Source organism: Procambarus clarkii, chromosome 72, assembly GCF_040958095.1.
Source record: "Procambarus clarkii isolate CNS0578487 chromosome 72, FALCON_Pclarkii_2.0, whole genome shotgun sequence".
Lineage (NCBI taxonomy): Eukaryota > Metazoa > Arthropoda > Malacostraca > Decapoda > Cambaridae > Procambarus > Procambarus clarkii.
Genome location: NC_091221.1, coordinates 6,294,061 through 6,311,975, shown reverse-complemented (window position 1 = coordinate 6,311,975; position 17,915 = coordinate 6,294,061). Strand labels below are relative to the sequence as shown.

Genomic DNA, 17,915 nt, shown 5'->3' with positions numbered 1-17,915 from the left:
CTGACTAACACCCAGGTACCTATTTTACTGCTAGGTAACAGGGGCATAGGGTGAAAGAAACTCTGCCCATTGTTTCTCGCCGGCGCCTGGGATCGAACCCAGGACCACAGGATCACAAGTCCCGCGTGCTGTCCGCTCGGCTGACCGGCTGCCATATAATTCTGTATTTCTTCTGGTAGATGGTTTATGTAGACTATGAACATGACTTCATGTAGGTTTATGTAGACTATGAACATGAACATGACTATGAACAAGTTCTTGCTCGGTGCAAGAACTGAGCCCTGTGGTACTCCGCTAGTAACTCTCCTCCAGTCAGATACATTGTCTCGGATTACCGCCCTCATCTGTCTGTCAGTTAGAAAAGTTTTCATCAATGCCTGACGGTTGAGTGGAGAGCGCTTGGGATTCGTAGTCCTAAGATCGCGGGTTCTATCCCTGGCGTAGGCGGAAACAAATGGGCAGTTTCTTTCAACCTGATGCCCCAATTCACCTAGCAGTAAATAAGTAGGTACCTTCGATCCCCGTTGGAGGCGGAGACAAATGGGCAAAAAGTTTCTTTCGCCCCTGATGCCATTGTTACGTAGCAGTAAATAGGTACCTGGGAGTTAGACAGCTGCTACGGGCTGCTTCCTGGGAATGTGTAACAAAAAGGAGGCCTGGTCGAGGACCGGGCCGCGGGGACGCTAAGCCCCGAAATCATCTCAAGATAACCTCAAGAAAATAACCTCTTAGTTCTGGGATTAGCCTAGTGGCATACCTCTGAACTTTAGTCCTGTGCTTGACAAGGTACGGGCTCCATGCTGGGGCTGCATACTCCAGGACTGGTCTGACATATGTGGTGTACAAGGTTCTGAAGGATTCCTTACCCAAGTTTCTGAAGGCAATTCTGATGTTAGCCATCCTTGCATACGCCGCTGTTATTATTTTGATGTGGGCTTCAGGAGAGAGGTTTGGTGTGATATCAACTCCTATTTTGAGGTGATCTTGAGATGATTTCGGGGCTTAGAGCCCCCGCGGCCCGGTCCTCGACCAGGCCTCCTTTTTGTTACACACCCCCAGGAAGCAGCCCGTAGCAGCTGTCTAACTCCCAGGTACCTATTTACTGCTACGTAACAATGGCATCAGGGGCGAAAGAAACTTTTTGCCCATTTGTCTCCGCCTCCACCGGGGATCGAACCCGGAACCTCAGGACTACGAATCCGAAACGCTGTCCACTGAGCTGTCAGGCCCCCTGACAGCTGGGATTCCAAGATTTTTCTCTCGGTCCGTTTCATGAAGGACTTCATCTCCCATTCTGTATCCTGTGTCTGGCCTCCTGTTTCCACTGCCTAGTTTCATTACCTTGCATTTACTTGGGTTGAACTTGGGTTGAACTTGGGTTCATTCACCCGACAGGGCTCGTGTCTCCCGCTGGTGGGGTCGGCGGTTCGGGTGGCCTGCACCAGAGACCATTGTTCAAACTCGAGACAAAAGTTGGAGTATCTGGCAAAGAACTTGGCTGGATTATAGAGTAAATAGTTCCCTTTCCTTGTTCGCGGAAAGGAAATGTTCACTACTTTCCATGGAATGAACGGTTTGCTTTGTTCATTCCTTGCCTTGCCTTGATCGTTTGCCTTGTTCATTCAAGGCAAATCCTGAATGCCTGGTACGGAAACAGAGTGCCATAGTGAAAAACTTCAGAATGGCAACTGGTCCTTTATATATATATATATATATATATATATATATATATATATATATATATATATATATATATATATATATATATATATATATATATATATATATATATATGCCACAGTGGTTAGTACTAAGGCTGATGGTACTCATAATATACGTTAATGATCTGATATAGGAAACACACTCTTTCACGTCTATACTTATCGATAATGCAAAGACAATGAATAGGCAAGACGAAGGAAGACTGGGTGAAAATGCAAGAGAATTTAGATATCTTACGAAGCTGCTCAAGCACAGTACTGAGACTCCACACAGTACTGAGGCCGCGGGGACACTAAGCCCCAGTGTCCCAAAATCATCTCAAGATAACCTCAAGGCAGACGCTATGTACCATAGAGCCGGAGACTGCTGTAGCGTGTAGTAACCTACATTATCACTTGAACTATAGGACACGGAGGCAATTATACAATCGAATCAGTTACAAGGAGACGAGACGGAGCTGGGAGCTGGAGCCCGACCCCTGCAAGCACACGCAGGTGAGGTAGATGCTAAACAGGTATTTGAGACATTTCCCCCTGGTGGTCCAGTGAGAGGAGGAGGCCATCTTAGTGGTGACGTCAGAGGTAAACAAAGAGTGAGAGAGGGCAGCCCCGGCGGTGTCTGGGAGGTGAGACACCTCACCTGCTGGTGAGAGTTCCCTCACCAGAGAGGCATGTCCGTGACAGCTGACTAACTCCCAGTTACCTATTTACTGCTAGGTACAGGGGCATTCAGAGTGAAAGAAACTTTGCCCATTTTTTTCTGCCTCGTGCGGGAATTACGAGTCCTGCGCGCTATCCACCAGGCTACCAGGCCCTTACTTCGTAGGGGGAGCTCGTACATGAGCAGTTTTCCCTGGAAACACAAACCGAAACTGTCTATTTTCCGCTTGTTACAACTTGTAATAAAATTGTTACATCTTGGCTTAACGTGTTTATGACGTATTAGAACGTTGTTACAACTTGCTATATTGGTTGTTATAACTGGTTAGGTGTTAAAACTTGCTCGAACGTTGTACCAACGTCGTAGTTTCGGTGTTTGGCGGGAGATTGTAGTATTTTCTACCACAGACGTGGCCACACATTTACAATGCTAACCAGCATTACTACAGCACTGTGTTGCCCCTGGTGTGATCCTGGTGTGTCCCCAGGAACAAGTGTGCCACAAGACTGTTGTTTACAACCTCTCATCCAAAAACTGTTGTACTAAAAGCGACTATGGTTAGAGGGAGGGAATTTCCCCTGAATTATCAGGGAGAAAGCGCCAAGCCATTACGACTATATAGCACTGGGAAGGGGTCAGGATAAGGATTTGGGATGGGACGGGGGGGAAAGGAATGGTGCCCAACCACTTGTGGACGGTCGGGTATTGAACGCCGACCTGCATGAAGCGAGACCGTCGCTCTATCGTCCAGCCCAAGTGGGGACTGTGGTTGGAATGTACATATTATATACTGTTGCACACACAAAATGTACATTTAGGTATGCTAGGTATGTTATGTAGGCCAGGTATGCTCCATGTATGTATATATGCACAAAATGTACATTTTGTGCATATATTTTATAGTGGGGGCAAGAAACAAGGCAACAACCAAACCTAACTCTTCCTCGGCCTCGTATATACATATTTGTATTAATTTATGCCTAAAATTGCCTATTTTAGGCGTAGGAGCTTGTCGGCCGAGCGTACAGCACGCTGGACTTGTGATCCTGTGGTCCTGGGTTCGATCCCAGGCGCCGGTGAGAAACAATGGGCAGAGTTTCTTTCACCCTATGCCCCCTGTTACCTAGCAGTAAAATAGGTACCTGGGTGTTAGTCAGCTGTCACGGGCTGCTTCCTGGGTGTGGAGGCCTGGTCGAGGACCGGGCCGCGGGGACACTGAAGCCCCGAAATCATCTCAAGATAGGATTGTTAATTTAGGCTTAGGGTAGATTAGGAAAAATTTCCAGTTTGTTTTTAACATTCCAATAGTAGAAAAGTGCTCTTTTTTAGTACCCAACAGTACTATTTTGTACATTGCTAAGTGGGTATGTGGCCTGCGGGCCGCTACAAGCAACAGCCTGGTGGACCAAGTTATCGCAAGTCAAGCCTGGCCTCAGGCTGGGCTTGGGGAGTAGACCAACTCCAGAAACTCTCTCCAGGTATGCTGCAGGTATGCTCCAGGTATGCACCAAGTATACTCCAGGTATGCTCCAGGTATGCACCAAGTATACTCCAGGTATGCTCCAGGTATGCACCAAGTATACTCCAGGTATGCTCCAGGTATGCACCAAGTATACTCCAGGTATGCTCCAGGTATGCACCAAGTATACTCCAGGTATGCTCCAGGTATGCACCAAGTATACTCCAGGTATGCTCCAGGTATGCACCAAGTATACTCCAGGTATGCTCCAGGTATGCACCAAGTATACTCCAGGTATGCTCCAGGTATGCACCAAGTATACTCCAGGTATGCTCCAGGTATGCTCCAAGTATACTCCAGGTATTTATGGAGGATGATGTCATTAGTACTCACCTAGTAGTACTCAAGAGGGTAGTACTTAAGCTCATGGTTTCCAGTTTCTTCTGCAGAGTTATACCGCTTAGTTATTATTGGCACGCCCCGCTCCCTGGCCAGGTGTGTGGGGGGGGGGTACACACCTGCTAGGGGAATTCCTGTGCACATTACACATCAGACCGGGTGAGCAGAGGTCACGCGCAGATAGTACTCAAATATTTCTAACTAGGTCACATGTGTCTACACACACGTGTGTCTACACACACGTGTGTCTACCCACACGTGTGTCTACCCACACGTGTGTCTACCCACACGTGTGTCTACCCACACGTGTCTACCCACACGTGTGTCTACCCACACATGTGTCTACCCACACATGTGTCTACCCACACACGTGTCTACCCACACACGTGTGTCTACACACACACGTGTGTCTACACACACACGTGTGTCTACACACACACGTGTGTCTACACACACAGTTCACAAGAATTGTGAATTCTTACACAATTCTTACAGAATCTATAAGAATGATCTTAGACATGTCGCAGTAGCTATGTCGCCTCTTAAATATGGAACAGTCATGGGAAAATTTACCCGAACAGATCTTGACACAAAGTCAGCAATATGACACAGACATATGACACAGACATATGACACAGACATAAGCTGTTGGCTAAATTAGCGATGCCTCACACTATACCAGGTCCAACCACTTGGGCTGGCCGGTAGAGCGACAGTCTCGCTTCATGCAGGTCGGCGTTCAATCCCCGACCGTCCAAAGTTGTTGGGCACCATTCCTTTCCCCCGTCCCATCCCAAATCCTTATCCTGATCCCTTCCCAGTGCTAAATAGTCGTAATGGCTTGGCGCTTTGCCCTGATAGTTTAAGTTCAGACTATACCAAAGGAAAAATTATATATTTTCGGAGATAAAAGCAAAAATGGGGTTTGAAATAGATTAATTAATTATTGTTTTAACATTACATTTTACATATCGTTAATGCAATTGTCCAAATGATTCCCATCATTAAACAATTATTGAATTTAATATTATTATGATATTCCATTCAGTAGGCCTGTAGGAGACTCGAACCGTGAACCCGGCGCGTGTGAGGGCCAAGGCTCTATCGACCGAGCTAATGAGTGGTCTTAATAAGGAAGATTTTCAACATTCCCCCTGACTACTACTGAAGCTCAGAGCAATAACTATCAGAACACGAGTATATTACATACAGAGACAAGTACGGGACCAAAGAGCTGAAGCTCAACCACACACACACACACACACACACACTATCATATCAAGTGTAGATATGATAGAGCCCAATCGGCTCAGGAACCTGTACACCTGTTGATTGACGGTTGAGAGGGGGGACCAAAGAGCCAGAGCTCAACCCCCGCAAGCACAACTAGGTGAGTACAACTAGGTGAGTACACACACACACACCTGCTAGGGAATATATATATATAAACATCTGGGCCACAACACACTAACAACCGTAGCAGTTACAAATTACAATCCCAAAATCCTCATCCAAACGACATACCAGCGAGGAGAGGCAATAATGACCCGTAAGTAAATGGAGCACAAGGACGGTATGTGAATGCTGAGCACTGCCCCGTTACTTGACACGGAATGCCCAGCAAGAAGACAGGGCTATCCCCCATCCGGCACAAATGTGCTATTTCCCCGTTGAAACAAATGATGACATCGACTTTAATTACAGTATGAAATCTGTACGTTAAGAATCCTCTAGACCGCAAAGGGAATACGGGCTCGCCATACATTCTTGGACTCCTCCGAGTGCTATACATTCTTGGACTCCTCCGAGTGCTATACATTCTTGGACTCCTCCGAGTGCTATACATTCTTGGACTCCTCCGAGTGCTATACATTCTTGGACTCCTCCGAGTGCTATACATTCTTGGACTCCTCCGAGTGCTATACATTCTTGGACTCCTCCGAGTGCTATACATTCTTGGACTCCTCCGAGTGCTATACATTCTTGGACTCCTCCGAGTGCTATACATTCTTGGACTCCTCCGAGTGCTATACATTCTTGGACTCCTCCGAGTGCTATACATTCTTGGACTCCTCCGAGTGCTCCTAGTGTCTACCTTGTGTAGCTTCCGGGGATCAACAGCCCCGCGGGCCGGTCTCCGACCAGGCCTCCTGGTTGGCCGTCTGGTCAACCAGGCTGTTGGACGCGGCTGCGAGTTGAATCACAGCCTGGTTGATCAGGTATTTGATGTGTGTGATTTTAAGCTTTACATTTTCGATATCTTCCTCATTCCGGGAGAAAATCAAGTCTATATTTCACAAGTGTTAAGAAGTTGTTATCCATAACGTCCACTTAATTTGTTATCCTACGTTCCTTGTACACAGTGAGCGGTTCTCGGTTCCTAATTAACTTCTTCAAGCTTTAGTTTCCTCGTGATTCGTAGAGTTGATATCAATCTGCGCGTAGATGCTACTGGTTATCGTTTATATATGCGGGCTGTGTTGGTGACCTACCTTGAGGTGCTTCCGGGGCTTAGTGTCCCCGCGGCCCGGTCGTCGACCAGGCCTCCTGGTTGCTGGACTGATCAACCAGGCTGTTAGACGCGGCTGCTCGCAGCCTGACGTATGAGTCACAGCCTGGTTGATCAGGTATCCTTTGGAGGTGCTTATCCAGTTCTCTCTTGAACACTGTGAGGGGTTTGCCAGTTATGCCCCTTATGTGTAGTGACCGTAATGCTATCTTAGTGAAGAGTCAATAACGTGGCTGAAAAATATTGACCAGACCACACACTAGAAAGTGAAGAGACGACGACGTTTCGATCCGTCCTGGACTATTCTCAAGTTGATTGTGAGAATGATAACTGAGAATGGTCCAAGACGGACCGAAACGTCGTCGTCCCTTCACTTTCTAGTGTGTGGTCTGGTCAACTGTCTTGGTCTGGTGCTGTATAGCGGCTGTTGTTGTTTAAGATTCAGCTACCGGTAGGGAGCAGGTCGGCCGAGCGGACAGCACGCTGGACTTGTGATCCTGTGGTCCTGGGTTCGATCCCAGGCGCCGGCGAGAAACAATGGGCAGAGTTTCTTTCACCCTATGCTCCTGTTACCTAGCAGTAAAATAGGTACCTGCGTGTTAGTCAGCTGTCACGGGGCTGCTTCCTGGGGGGTGGCGGCCTGGTCGAGGACCGGGCCGCGGGGACACTAAGCCCCGAAATCATCTCAAGATAACCTCAAGATATACTGGGAACCAAAAGTTCCAAGTAACATCATCAACACATCATCATAATAGACAAAGACTCAACAGGATGCCTAATCTCTCTAACCATCTTAAGAGCGCCGCTAAACTGGCAGTTAAGTCAACCAATGATCTTGAGCAACAAGATATATTACGATATAGCTACTGAGCCCAAACACAGGGGTCAGACACCCCACATCCCAGCCACTTTAAGTAACATATATCTTAAGAGTCAACAAGCAGGTTTGGTTCCAGAAATTATTGGAACCTGTGGCGCCGTGCTTGGCCACCGCCTTTAGACCTGATTGATAACATGTTATCTTCTCATCAGTGATGGCAGAGATAGCGTAGTTAGTGCTTAATCCAGTCAGCGTTTACGACCTGTCTTTCTGGCGCTGAACACCTCAGTGGACCAGTCTATCTAAGGTTTTAAGGCGCTTCTATACAGGACGTTGTGCCAGTCAGTCCTGTAGTCTGAGTGGCCCTGGGGGTGCCAGTAGCCCCACACACCTTGTAGTGTGTGTGTGTGGCCCTGGAGGTGCCAGTAGCCCCACACACCTTGTAGTGTGTGTGTGTGGCCCTGGAGGTGCCAGTAGCCCCACACACCTTGTAGTGTGTGTGTGTGGCCCTGGAGGTGCCAGTAGCCCCACACACCTTGTAGTGTGTGTGTGTGGCCCTGGAGGTGCCAGTAGCCCCACACACCTTGTAGTGTGTGTGTGTGGCCCTGGAGGTGCCAGTAGCCCCACACACCTTGTAGTGTGTGTGTGTGGCCCTGGAGGTGCCAGTAGCCCCACACACCTTGTAGTGTGTGTGTGTGGCCCTGGAGGTGCCAGTGGCCCCACAAGGGTGCCAGTGGGCCCCCACCCCTGGCACCCTAGTATGTTATTTAGCTTCTTTTGTTTCAAAAGTATTCCTTATCAGTCAGTATACTACTATCTACAAGCTAAGCACGTACGAATTCGTGACTATTGACGACCCTCACAATAGATGCTGTATACACAGGAGGATGGGTTGCAATAGGTGCTGTATACACAGGAGGATGGGTTGCAATAGGTGCTGTATACACAGGAGGATGGGTTGCAATAGGTGCTGTATACACAGGAGGATGGGTTACAATAGGTACTGTATACACAGGAAGATGGGTTGCAATAGGTGCTGTATACACAGGAGGATGGGTTGCAATAGGTGCTGTATACACAGGAGGATGGGTTGCAATAGGTGCTGTATACACAGGAGGATGGGTTGCAATAGGTGCTGGATACACAGGAAGATGGGTTACAATGGCCATCAGATTGTGGGAGTGAGAAGAGATTTCCCGCCAAAACCTCCGCGCATCGCCGCCTTAGTTTCCCATTTTCTATAATTCATCCACCAGGAAATTTCCCATTCTCATTTTACGTGTTTATGTAACTTTTAAATCACTCACTCACCATTCTTCCCTCACCATTCCTCCCTCATTATCCCCTCACCATAAATGTAAAATTTAAAGAACGAATACACACCTACCACCACCCACACCCGCCCCTGGTCGTGGTGATCCACACCTACCACCACCCACACCCGCCCCTGGTCGTGTTGACCCACACCTACCACAACACACACACCCCCCCCCTTGGTCGTGGTAACCCACACCTACCACCACCCACACCCGCCCCTGGTTGTGGTGACCCACACCTACCACCACCCACACCTACCACCACCCACACCTACCACCACCCACAACCCCGCCCAGGTCGTGCTGAGAGGAGACCTGGTAGTCGTGGGCCACGACTCCCTCCACTAGCAATTTCCTTACAGTTATTATTTTCCGATTAAAATGATTATACTAATCATTATTTTATATCATTTCAGAATAGCTCTTGTGCCCTGGGGATTCTTCCAATCCTCAGGACATACGACACTTCAGGATTAGAGGCGATTGGTCACATTGGAGCTCAATGTTCAGCGCTTGAATATCCGACACTGGCGGGAAATGTCTTCAAAATGATTAGAGGCCAAGATAACGGCCAATGATTAGATGTGAGTCAAGATAACCAATGGCTTTACGAGACCAGTATGGATAGGTATCTGATGCCGCAGTGAAGTCTCCGAGACAGCGGCGTGTGCGGCGACGCAACAATTGAACAACTACATGTTTGTGTTCACCTGTGGAACACCTCTCGCTACCTGAATGTCTCATTGAACACACACCTGTATGGCTGTCGGCACACCAGAAGCACAAGGAGAAGGAGAGAACAAGCACGCACACACACACACACACCTGAGAAAATATGAGAGCAGGGTTGGAGACGGCTGGGACGAGGTATCCTGAGACCCCTGTCAATGGACACTTGTGTCAATACCTAATTACCTTACAGATGACACCACCACCACCTGTCTCACACCTCACACACGAGGCAAGACACCAATATTACATGAAATTACCACCAGGTTAGCCACCATCACCACCGTCTCAGGGGATGCCAGAAAATGGAATATTCTTAATGTATGGCCACCTCACCTGTGTACTGTGGCCACCTGCCAGGTGACTGTGGCCCACCTGGCAGGTGACTGTGGCCCACCTGGCAGGTGACTGTGGCCCACCTGGCAGGTGACTGTGGCCCACCTGGCAGGTGACTGTGGCCCACCTGGCAGCTGACTGTGGCCCACCTGGCAGGTGACTGTGGCCAGCTTATCATCGTCCTCTGGATGAAAAACACCACCAGGGAAGAACGTGACATACAGACGATAACACCCACGAAACATGGGGGAAAATGGGTGAAGACAGGTAACGCCTGGAGAGGCCTACCCTGGCCAAGGAAGCCAAGACGAGGGCAGACCCAAGACCAAGACGGAGCTCCAGCAGGCGGAGACGACAGGTGTGGACGGGGGACACAGGTGTACGAGGCCAGGCAGGTTCTCACGAAGGCATTTCCGAGTGGCGGGTAATGAACAGCTGGATCTCTACACTGTGGGAACCGTCTCCTGCTGGCGGGGGCCGAGCTTCGGCTCTTTGGTCCCGCCTCTCAACTCTCAATCTACTGGTATGCAGGTTCCTGAGCCTATTGGGCTCTATCATATCTACACTTGAAACTGTGTATGGAGTCAGCCTCCACCACATCACTTCCTAATGCATTCCATTTGTCAACCACTCTGACGCTAAAAAAAGTTCTTTCCAATATCTCTGTGGCTCATTTGGGCTCTCAGTTTCCACCTGTGTCCCTTTGTGCGTGTGCCCCTTGTGTTAAACAGCCTGTCTTTATCAACCCTGTCGATTCCCTTGAGAATCTTGAATGTGGTGATCATGTCCCCCTAACTCTTCTGTCTTTTGTGTGTGTGTGTGTGTGTGTGTGTGTGTGTGTGTGTGTGTGTGTGTGTGTGTGTGTGTACTTACCTAATTGTACTTACCTAATTGTGCTTGCGGGGGTTGAGCTCTGGCTCTTTGGTCCCGCCTCTCAACCGTCAATCAACTGGTGTACAGATTCCTGAGCCTATTGGGCTCTATCATATCTACATTTGAAACTGTGAATGGAGTCAGCCTCCACCACATCACTTCCTAATGCATTCCATTTGCTAACTACTCTGACACTGAAAAAGTTCTTTCTAACGTCTCTGTGGCTCATTTGGGTACTCAGCTTCCACCTGTGTCCCCTTGTTCGCGTCCCACCAGTGTTGAAAAGTTCGTCCTTGTTTACCCGGTCGATACCCCTGAGGATTTTGTAGGTTGTGATCATGTCCCCCCTTACTCTTCTGTCTTCCAGTGTCGTGAGGTGCATTTCCCGCAGCCTTTCCTCATAACTCATGCCTCTTAGTTCTGGGACTAGTCTAGTAGCATACCTTTGGACTTTTTCCAGCTTCGTCTTGTGCTTGACAAGGTACGGGCTCCATGCTGGGGCCGCATACTCCAGGATTGGTCTTACATATGTGGTGTACAAGATTCTGAATGATTCCTTACACAGGTTCCTGAACGCCGTTCTGATGTTAGCCAGCCTCGCATATGCCGCAGACGTTATTCTCTTTATGTGGGCTTCAGGAGACAGGTTTGGTGTGATATCAACTCCTAGATCTTTCTCTCTGTCTGTTTCATTAAGTACTTCATCTCCTATTCTGTATCCTGTGCCTGGCCTCCTGTTTCCACTGCCTAGTTTCATTACTTTGCATTTACTCGGGTTGAACTTCAACAGCCATTTGTTGGACCATTCACTCAGTCTATCCAGGTCATCTTGTAGCCTCCTACTATCATCCTCTGTTTCAATCCTCCTCATAATTTTTGCATCGTCGGCAAACATTGAGAGGAACGAATCTATACCCTCTGGGAGATCATTTACATATACCAGAAACAGTATAGGTCCAAGGACTGACCCCTGCGGGACTCCACTTGTGACGTCTCGCCAATCTGAGACCTCACCCCTCACACAGACTCGTTGTCTCCTGTTGCTTAGGTATTCCTCTATCCACCGGAGTACCTTCCCTCTCACTCCAGCCTGCATCTCCAACTTTCGCACTAGCCTCTTGTGGGGCACTGTATCAAAGGCTTTCTGACAATCCAAAAATATGCAGTCTGCCCACCCTTCTCTTTCTTGCCTTATTTTTGTTGCCTGGTCGTAGAATTCAAGTAACCCTGTGAGGCAGGACCTGCCATCCCTGAACCCATGTTGATGCTGTGTTACAAAGTTCCTTCGCTCCAGATGCTCCACTAGTTTTTTTCGCACAATCTTCTCCATCAGCTTGCATGGTATGCAGGTTAGGGACACTGGCCTGTAGTTCAGTGCCTCCTGTCTATCCCCTTTCTTGTATATCGGGACTACGTTAGCTGCTTTCCAAGTATCTGGCAGTTCCCCTGTTGACAGTGATTTGTTATACACTATGGAGAGTGGTAGGCTCAGTTCTCTTGCTCCTTCCTTTAGAACCCAAGGGGAGATTCCATCTGGGCCTATAGCCTTCGTCACGTCCAACTCTAGTAAACACTTCCTTACTTCCCCACTGGTAATCTCAAACTCTGTGTGTGTGTGTGTGTGTGTGTGTGTGTGTGTGTGTGTGTGTACGTGCACGCGCCTACCTGCCTGAAAAATTATGTCACTAGCTCTACCATATTGTTACTTTCTTGAATGAACTGTGAGATTCCGTTCCTGAACCCATTATGTCTTTTTCCCTTTTCACTTAACCCCTTTCCGTCACCGCCCACGGGATGGGTATGGGGTGCATAATAAGTAAACAAAAAAGACCACACACACACAGAGTTTGTTTATACATAAACCAACATTGCCACACCCTAATTTATAACTTTAAATCTGTTTACTGCAGCTTAATGTATTCCAAATCAAACCCGGCCCAGAATATCTGTTTGGAATCAGACCCAAACACTCCACCCACAATGACTCTTTTGTTCCACAAGAGGAACTGAGAAGGTGTAGAGTCAGTACAGTGTGTGTAAACAGGTTAGTAGGTTCGTTATAGTGATGATAGGTACTGAGAGAGGTCTCCAAGCCAGCCCTCTATGATAGGTACTGAGGGAGGTCTCCAAGCCAACCCTCCATGATAGGTACTGAGGAAGGTCTCCAAGCCAACCCTCCATGATAGGTACTGAGGAAGGTCTCCAAGCCAACCCTCCATGATAGGTACTGAGGAAGGTCTCCAAGCCAACCCTCCATGATAGGTACTGAGAGAGGTCTCCAAGCCAACCCTCCAGGATAGGTACTGAGAGAGGTCTCCAAGCCAACCCTCCATGATAGGTACTGAGAGAGGTCTCCAAGCCAACCCTCCATGATAGGTACTGAGAGAGGTCTCCAAGCCAACCCTCCATGATAGGTACTGAGGAAGGTCTCCAAGCCAACCCTCCATGATAGGTACTGAGAGAGGTCTCCAAGCCAACCCTCCATGATAGGTACTGAGGAAGGTCTCCAAGCCAACCCTCCATGATAGGTACTGAGGAAGGTCTCCAAGCCAACCCTCCATGATAGGTACTGAGAGAGGTCTCCAAGCCAACCCTCCATGATAGGTACTGAGAGAGGTCTCCAAGCCAACCCTCCATGATAGGTACTGAGAGAGGTCTCCAAGCCAACCCTCCATGATAGGTACTGAGGAAGGTCTCCAAGCCAACCCTCCATGATAGGTACTGAGGAAGGTCTCCAAGCCAACCCTCCATGATAGGTACTGAGAGAGGTCTCCAAGCCAACCCTCCATGATAGGTACTGAGGAAGGTCTCCAAGCCAACCCTCCATGATAGGTACTGAGGAAGGTCTCCAAGCCAACCCTCCATGATAGGTACTGAGGAAGGTCTCCAAGCCAACCCTCCATGATAGGTACTGAGAGAGGTCTCCAAGCCAACCCTCCATGATAGGTACTGAGAGAGGTCTCCAAGCCAACCCTCCATGATAGGTACTGAGAGAGGTCTCCAAGCCAACCCTCCATGATAGGTACTGAGGAAGGTCTCCAAGCCAACCCTCCATGATAGGTACCATGGTTACTCTGACAAGAGACCATGTGGCCAGCGTAGCAACAGAGATTATACCAATTTGGTACCTGTAATCATATGCACCGATGGTACCCGAATCATTGTACTGGTGAGGGGGGGGGGGACGAGGAGAGCTCTGGTGAGGGGGGAAGGGGAGCTGGAGCTCACCAACACAGTCTGATGGATCACCTGTCACGAGAGCCGAGCTCTTTAGAGCCGAGCTCTTTAGAGCCGAGCTCTATAACCGAGCTCTTTAGAGCTGAGCATACCACTCAAAAGAGAATCCAGGAAGATCAGAGTAACCCGAATATTACTGTAGTATGCACGGTGCATACACCAACAGTCGCCTAAACCCAGAAATATATCACACATGCGGACGAAAATAAAAATAGATATCTGTCGCTAAAGACAATTGTCTAAGATTATTATAATTTTGTCTTAAAGAGTCCACGTATATGTATAATGTATACACAGACGTCCAACATGCATATGTATATTATGATGACAGGTGTGGTGATGATACAGATGTAATGACACAGGTATTATGATGATACAGGTGTAATGACACAGGTATGATGATGATACAGGTGTAATGACACAGGTGTGACTGAAACACCTGCACGGTCTCCCCCCCCCATACAACAGGTGTGTGGCACTCACCTGTACAGCACTGTTGAGGAAGCAGTTGTTCTGCCCCGGGGCGTTCAGGAGTCCCTTGGCCCCGGCCAGGGAGTCCCTGGGGGAGGCCAGGTCAAGGGCCACCTGGTCCCGTGACCCGGGGTCATCCTGGGGGCCACCCCGAGGACTCGTGACCTCGTGGCGGGAGTGTCGCAGCGTGTGGGTCAAGAGAGCGTCGGCGCCGCGAGACACATCCAGTGACATGTCCCCCTTCTGGTCCCACGTTGGTCCCAGGTGGTCCCAGGACGCCCGGAGGTACGGCAGGGGCGTCCTAGGGACATCCAACTGGTCCCAGGACCCTCCCAAGTGGTCCCGATGGACGGTGAAGCCTCCGGTGTGGCGGGACAAGTTGAGAGGTGGACCGAGGGACAGGTCACGCAGGGAGGCCCCGTAGTCTCGCGGTAAGGACTTGGCCATGTCACAGTGGTCCAGGTGGTGGCCGGCGGGGACGGGCCTCGGGGGCGTGACTGTGGCCATGGTGGGCGTGTGGGCGTGTGTGGGCGGGTCACACACACACACACACAAGAGACCACCGCTCACTAACGCGGGGTCATCACCGCGTCATACTCAACACATCACCTGCAAATCATCAAAATCGTTAAACAGTCGCCAATACATTAACCACATAGGCCTACATAGGCCTGTATCGCCCTACACATAGGGGGCAACATAGCAATACTGACTACACACTATGTGGCCACCTCCCGCTACCCCAGCCAGCCCCACTATGTGGCCACCTCCCACCACCACCCCACTATGTGGCCACCTCCCACCACCACCCCACTATGTGGCCACCTCCCACCACCACCCCACTATGTGGCCACCTCCCACCACAATATGTGGCCCAGGTACTGACCATGTGGCATGGTCACATAATATTATGTGTTAATACTCGGCTCTAATAACCTTATACAAATGCAAATTATAGACAGATATTCTAATGAGGGGTTAACTGCCTCCTTCAAGCCACCTCCTTATCTCCTACTGCCAAGACTGCAAGAAAAATGGGCAGGGTGAAAAATAAAAAATCGTGTTTCAAGTTCAGAGCTGTTCCACGGAGCTTACAGACTCGTTCACAGATGTTCAGAAATATCAGAGATATTCCGAGATGTTCAGAAATGTTCACATGTTCACCCGAGAGCTGGGGCCAGATTCACGAAAGCACTTACGCAAACACTTACAAACGTGTACATCTTTCCTCAATCTTTGACGGCTTTGGTTACATTTATTAAACAGTTTACAAGCATGAAAACTTGCCAATCAACTGTTGTTATTGTTATAAACAGCCTCCTGGTGCTTCGGAGCTCATTAACTGTTTATTAATTGTAAACAAAGCCGCCAAAGATTGAGAAAAGACGTACAGGTTAGTAAGTGCTTTCGTGAATCTGGCCCCAGGTTTATCAAGTTCAGAGGTCCTTATATCTGGGAGTTTTTTGTCTATTGATCCTCAAATGTGAACCTTTATGAGTCAGGTGTATCTCAAGCAGAGACACATTCATACATGACACAGTATATTTCCCAAATAGACTCACACACACGACTGAACAGGTGTATTTGGTCGAAAAATCCTTATACATGAAAGCTGGGTGTATGTTTTATCCAAAATTCTCATATGTGACCTTGGGATACAGGTATGTCTGGCATCCAAGAGTCGGGTGTGTCAGGTCGAGAGGTCGTCACACATGAGACAGAGTCGGGTGTGGAGTTCCAACACACACACACAAGGAGGCCTGGTCGAGGACCGGGCCGCGGGGACGCTAAGCCCCGAAATCATCACAAGGTAACCACACACACAAACACACACACTGGTGTGTGGGGGTGTGGTAGCTGAGTGAACAGCGTGCCGAGCTCGTAATCCTGTGGCCCGGGTTCGATTCCCGAACTAGGCAGAAACAAATGGGCAGAGTTTCTTTCCCCCTGATGCCCCTTTTACCTAGCAGTAAATAGGTACCCGGAAAGTTAGACAGCTGCTACGGGCTGCTTCCTGGGAATGTGTGTGTGTGTGTGTGTGTGTGTGTGTGTGTGTGTGTGTGTTAGAGAGAAACATATGTAGTAGACATAATAGAAGTTTCAGGTTAGGTAAAACTGTTTTATTTTGTACGGAGTGGCGAATGGATAGACTGGGATGGTTTACTAGCCATAAAGGTATGGTGCTGGTCCGGATGGCTATCTTGAGGTTATCTTGAGATGATTTCGGGGCTTTAGTGTCCCCGCGGCCCGGTCCTCGACCAGGCCTCCACCCCCAGGAAGCAGCCCGTGATAGCTGACTAACACCCAGGTACCTATTTTACTGCTAGGTAACAGGGGCATCAGGGGGAAAGAAACTCTGCCCATTGTTTCTCGCCGGCGCCTGGGATCGAACCCAGGGCCACAGGATCACAAGTCCAGCGTGCTGTCCGCTCGGCCGACCGGCTCCGGTTGGTCTGTGGCGCTGGTCCGAATGGTCGGTCTGTGGCGCTGGTCCGGATGGTCGGTCTGTGGCACTGGTCCGGATGGTCGGTCTGTGGCGCTGGTCCGGATGGTCGGTCTGTGGCACTGGTCCGGATGGTCGGTCTGTGGCACTGGTCCGGATGGTCGGTCTGTGGCACTGGTCCGGATGGTCGGTCATGGTCCACAACTCACCAGCCAGGTCAAGGCTGGTGAGGATTCGAAGGAGGGTGAAACTGGCGTCAACAAGCTGGTCTGGTAATTAAGCTGAGATATATAGCGGTCACAGGGAACTACTTCATCTCCAACTCTAGACAGCGGCTGGTCAGGATGGGCCGCCACGCGTGTAGAAGTTTCTGAGAGTGCCACAGCTGAGGGTGCCAGAGTTTGAGTGCCACATGGTGTGGAAGGTAGGCACACTCTACATTATTAAAACAGTTAACACTGAAAAGCATCACTGAGAGTACTCAGAGTATGGGTAACGATGTGTATCAGTGCTATACCGACGGCACTGTAGAAGAAGGTGGACGATGTACCGGATGTGCATGTAACATATTTGAACAATCTTCTCTCGTATATACAGCAATGAAGCGCGTCAATGACTGGGCAAGTACAACTCAAACCGAACTTGCAGGCATATACCTTGCCACTGAATTTTTAAAAGACAAAGGCAGTGGACTTATATACTGTGACTCGCAGAGTGCACTCCTGGCATTGAACGCACATAGTAGTGACACCCAGAAAATAGTCAGTGATATTCGGAATGAATGTTTTAGCTGCTAAAGAAAAGAGATTTTAAATTAAATTCCTATGGATACCATCACATGTTGGCATCTCAAGGCATGACACTGTTGATATGCTTGCAAAGACAGCCTGCAGAAAACCAGTAATAGAAATTGATATGGGTGTTTCATTAGCAGTGACAAA

General features: G+C 49.0%; 1 protein-coding gene across 1 annotated transcript in view; it reads right to left on the bottom strand.

Moving 5' to 3' along the window:
• ec (echinus) overlaps positions 1–17,915 on the bottom strand; it is a 292,962-nt gene that overhangs the window by 219,168 nt on the left and 55,879 nt on the right. The window contains exon 2 of the mRNA XM_045767592.2: positions 14,544–15,140. Coding sequence (XP_045623548.1) covers positions 14,544–15,038 — 495 coding nt within the window. The 5' untranslated portion in view covers positions 15,039–15,140. The remainder of the gene's footprint in view (positions 1–14,543; positions 15,141–17,915) is intronic.